Here is a 4,916-nt window from a genome sequence, read left to right as displayed (position 1 = left end):
ATTGTGAAACAGAATCATATTTATGTAGAAATTGATCAGTTTAACGTCAAATTTGATCACTTATAGGTTCAAATTGAAATTTTTTACTTTAATTGATATGTTTAAGTATTACTTTACGTTGAAATTGATATCTTTAAGGTTAAAAATGATAAATGCCTAGAAAATAGAAAAAACAAAGTAAAACGTGTGATGTTGTTACACACGCGAATTGGGCCGATCCACTATTGGTCTCAATTTCAGACAGTCTCGGCCAAGTTTTGGTGTTTTTATTTAGTTAACTGCTATTTAAGTTTAACTTTGAGCTGCTTGTATGGATTCGTTTCACAGTGAGACGGTCTCATACAAGACTTGTTGAATTATATGGTCTCATACAAGACTAGTTGTTTATTTTATCCAATGATCTAAGTCAAGATTAGATAAGACTTGGTAAATGATGAACGATGATAAAACTTTACCCAAAATCATTGAGTCTTATATCTGTTTGAGCATGTATTTCTTTCTTCAGTTAAAATTTTGAGTTTGATTCTAACTAAGTGACCGGCTTTTCCCTCTCATCTCCTTTCTTCAGCCTTTTTTATACTCCAAAAATTTAATTCGAGATATAATTAATTTAAAATATAAAATCATTTGATCATAGTTAATTTAATTTGTGTATTTACCACTTATAAAATCAGGATCTTGCAAACATGCATAGAGGAAACTTATTTATTGAGAACTAACCACAAAATATTTGCAAAAATGGCTACCCTGGGACTGTTCAAAAGCTTGATAAAATTGTGCCACTAATGTACGCAAGTAAAATGATTAATAATTTCTAATTAAACACCGTAATTTGTAAATAACCACAAAAAGGCAAAAAAAAAAAATACTAAATTAAACAGAAGCCAAAAAATATAATCCTATCACATAAGAGTGATTTGTTGATTTCACAAATCAATGTTGTTTACCAAGACTTCCTCGTAAAATGATATCTCAAATGTAAACTAAGTTGTAAACATTTCAATACAAACCATTTGGGACTTAAGGAGGGAAGCTTTTCCCAGCAGTCACAAAGTAGTTAACAAAATATTACAGAAGCCTTCAGTGCAAAAACATGAAACAGATAATGTAAAATAAACTACAAGCAAAAGAGGATGTTTAGTGCCCCCTTTCAAAGCCAATCCTGCTCCTTCCAGAGCCACCATCATAGCCATCTCGTGAAGAACCACCGCTTGCTTTCATTGTACCTCCACCACCAATTTTATCCATGGCTTTCTTACCCTTCTTCACTTCAGTCAAAAATTGATCCAAACCGAAAGGATCAACCTCCTCCGCAACTTGCTCAAATTCAACAGGCCTCTCTCTAGGACCACTCTTATCTGTAGTTCCTGTGAATCCTCTATCGGGTTTGAATCTATCTGTGTTCTTGATCTTATCGAGCTGTTCATCAGCTCCTCCATACATATCAGAATCAACATCTTTCTTTGGCTGATATAACGTCGAAAGTGTAGCTTGGGCAGTAAACAAACCCTTGTCGTACACATTATACTGATCATCAGTAGCAAACCCGGAATCCATCCCTTTCTCTTGGTTGAACAACCGTTGATCATACATAACTTCACCTCTTCCTGCACCAACAGATGCCATGCCAAGGGCAACCTTCTCACTAACGTCACGATCTCTATCTCTAGTGATCTTACTCTTCTTCCCCATTGCAGCATCCTTCGCCTCCAACCTTCTCTCCCTCTCCCTTTCTCGTTTTCGTTCCTCACGGATCTTCTCACGCTCCAACCTTGCTTCCCTCTCCTCTTTTGTCTCTCTTGTCATTTCTCTCTCTCCTCTACTGCCATAATCAGATCTTGTATCATCTATGTCCATATTTCTAGCAGATGGAGCAGGTGCAGCAACAGGAGCTGCAATGCCAGTCCTCTCAGATCGTGCTTTAGCAGCCAAAGCACGCAACTCCTGCTCCTTCTTTTCCTTCTCCTTCATGGCCATCTCCTTTTGAACCTTTGATCTCATGGCCACAGCTTCCCTGGCCTTCTGCTCGGCAACATACAATGCCTCAGACAGCTTTGCGAAATTGTCATTAATCTGAACATCCTGAAGACCTCTTCCATCTGCTGCAAGACGCTTATCCAATGGAATCGTGTAACCCTTTGGATTCTTCCAATTCGAAATGCAAGGCGGAATCTTCCAATCTTGCTGATCTTTTACAGTCACAGGGCGAGGCGGTGAATGCATAACCGGCACAGGTGGTGAACCAGAAGCCCTAGGAACCCTCTTATGCTTAAACTTAGGAGGTTCCAGTGGATCCACCGGCATCTCTACCATTCTAATAATCCTCTCCTTTGCACCAGAATTAAAAGCAGCAGCTTGTTGCGATGGCTTATACTTGATGAACTTTGAATCAGATGACTGCTTTGGCACATTCTTCGGCTGTGCAGCACTCAACCTAACATTTACAATCTTCTCCAACGCTTCCTTCGTAGCCTCAGTAGTCTCCTCAATCTCCTTCTGAACCTCATCATCCAATTCCTCATCCAATTCCTCTTCACCCTTCAGAATTTTAGGTACGAGGTCCCTGTGATGCGAATAAACGATTTTTGAAGCATTTTCATTCTGCTTCACAATAGCATCAAAAGCAACATTACCCCTACTATCCACGGTAACCGGCAAAATCTTTGAACTTGGTTTCGAATCTTTTCTGCCCATTCCCAAAGGATATTGAGCCACATGGATCTCCGGGAACGCCCCACCATCACCAAAATCCTCCGGTCTACGAGGAACAAATCCTTGCCGTTTCAAATAAGGTGGTATATCTACAGCCTTAGCGACAGCCGCTTTCTCAACCTCCTGAGCACTAAAACGATTCTTGAACCATGGATCACTAGTATGATCATAGTATGTCGTTGTTGACGATTTGGCCTCTGGAAGAAGGTCTTTTAAAGCCGCCATATTTGTTATTTTTACAAGTAAAAATCACCAGAAATCTCACCAATAACTACAAATCTCAAACACTGCAAAAGAAGAAAAAAAAAACAAAACAAACAAAGATCAATTTACAGCAGTAGCAATAATTAGCTCAAAAACATAACTTGGATACATTTGAATTTGAACTTTCTTTATTTTCTGCCCTTCAATCAATCTACTACTTTCAATATTAGAGGCAGACGAATGATTTGTTCTTTTACAGGGTTTCCTTATACTTAAGTTTTTGAGCTTGTCAAAAATGGCTAAATTTAATGAATTAGGTTTTGCACATCATATCGATAATACTATTTAAAAGCTATAATTAATATAACACACAACTTACAAGCATCAGAGAAAAGAAACATTCTTTGAATCGTTCATCTCGATTACATATGTTTGAGAAAAAAAATGTAGGTAAATGGAGAACTGGAGAGACAGAGACGCGTACCCGTGAATGGAGAGCGAAGAGTAGAACACTTAAGAATTGAATCGCAAATGATAGTATTAATAAGAAAATAAATAAGCTTTTGTTTATAGGGGTATTAATATCTTTAATATTTCAACACAATTCCCACCCATGTAATACCTGTCCCCAGGATTACAGGTGTTCAAAAATATATGATCCGATATTAGGTTCTAAAAACCGGATAATTTATCCGATTTCTAAAAGGGATAATTCGAACCGGATAGCCGGTTTATAAACTGGATCCAGATCTGGGTCGGGGTAATTGCAAAACCGAATATCACCATTTACTTATGAATACTTAAAGCTTTCGGCGATAAATCATTATGCCTTAGAATTATGCATTCACTTATGATGGCTTAATTTAGCTTAGATTAGTGTATTTATTCCAAATAAATCAAATAAACAATCAAAATAAAATAGGAAAAATATACATTTAGTCAATAGGGCATGACGGACCAATAAATGGACGAAATTTTAAGAAATTTTTTTGATAATTTCGACAAAGTTTTGTTTAAAATTAAGCCTCTCTGCCTAGGTTCTAATCACAACATAGTTAACCAAAATCATCACACAAACCTGGTTAGAATCATTCAAGTACGGAGAAAAGAGACTAACCTAGGTAGAAAAATTAATTAAACACATATAAAATTAACATTAAAATGAACCATTCAAGTAAATTTACCTAGATTGCTCTATATGATGAACTAGGGTTAGATTCTAGAAGCAATTTAAGACAAAAAATGAGATTAAAAAAGAAATAAAAGTACCTCAGAACTCCTTCCGAAACAAGGCAGCCCGCAGCCGGAAGGTGGTCTGCAGTCTGGACGGAAGCAGGTCGGCAGCAGGCGGCCGGTGCAGCAGCAGTGAACAGACAGGTTGCGAGTTGCGAACTTGCGATTTAGACAGTGGTGCAGCAGCAGTAGAGGGCCGCCAGACGCAGTAGTCGGCAGGCGTGCAGCAGTAGATCGACAGCCCTCAGGTTTGACTGGCGTCCTCCGTCGTAGGTGGGGTGGATTGGGTTTATTCTTAGGGTTTGGAACCTTGGGAAATCGAAAACTGAAACACGCATAAAAAGGCAAATGATATACTTCCTCAGTCACCAAATGAGAACTTAATTAATTTCTGTTTAATTCATTGTATGATTTTTTCATATGGTAGTATTTAGTTTTTGCTCTTAAATGTTTAAAAATTAATTACTAATTAAGAGTGACAAATGAATAGTGTTTCATCTTGTAATTACTAATTACTAATCTCAAATGTTTAGTTTCATTTTATTTTTTTTTCAACCGCTAAGGGGCACGTGCCTCCCTAGGCCCCTGGATAAATCATACAATAGTATACTATAAAAAAAATAGGAAATTTTCAAATGGCGATTTGATAGAGCTTTGCTAAATTAATCATTTTACAGACTAAAATATGATTGTGTGTCATTCAAAAAAAAAATTATTACAATTTTAAGTATTAAAGGTAAGTTTTTTAAAAAATCTTATCATAACAT

At 37.0% G+C, this 4,916-nt stretch overlaps 1 protein-coding gene across 1 annotated transcript; it reads right to left on the bottom strand.

Moving 5' to 3' along the window:
• Positions 1 to 854: 854 nt before the first annotated feature.
• On the bottom strand, positions 855 to 4,500 carry LOC130825129 (SNW/SKI-interacting protein A). The gene is made up of 2 exons (XM_057690180.1): positions 4,186 to 4,500; positions 855 to 2,999 (listed from the first exon to the last, which is right to left on the bottom strand). The coding sequence occupies exon 2, from the start codon at positions 2,935 to 2,937 to the stop codon at positions 1,138 to 1,140; it is 1,800 nt and encodes a 599-aa protein (XP_057546163.1). The 5' UTR covers positions 2,938 to 2,999; positions 4,186 to 4,500; the 3' UTR covers positions 855 to 1,137.
• Positions 4,501 to 4,916: the final 416 nt, after the last annotated feature.

This window comes from Amaranthus tricolor, chromosome 10 (genome assembly GCF_026212465.1).
Source record: "Amaranthus tricolor cultivar Red isolate AtriRed21 chromosome 10, ASM2621246v1, whole genome shotgun sequence".
Taxonomy (NCBI): Eukaryota; Viridiplantae; Streptophyta; class Magnoliopsida; order Caryophyllales; family Amaranthaceae; genus Amaranthus; species Amaranthus tricolor.
The sequence above is the reverse complement of the archived record's forward strand: the minus strand, read 5'-3'. Positions and strand labels throughout refer to the sequence as shown.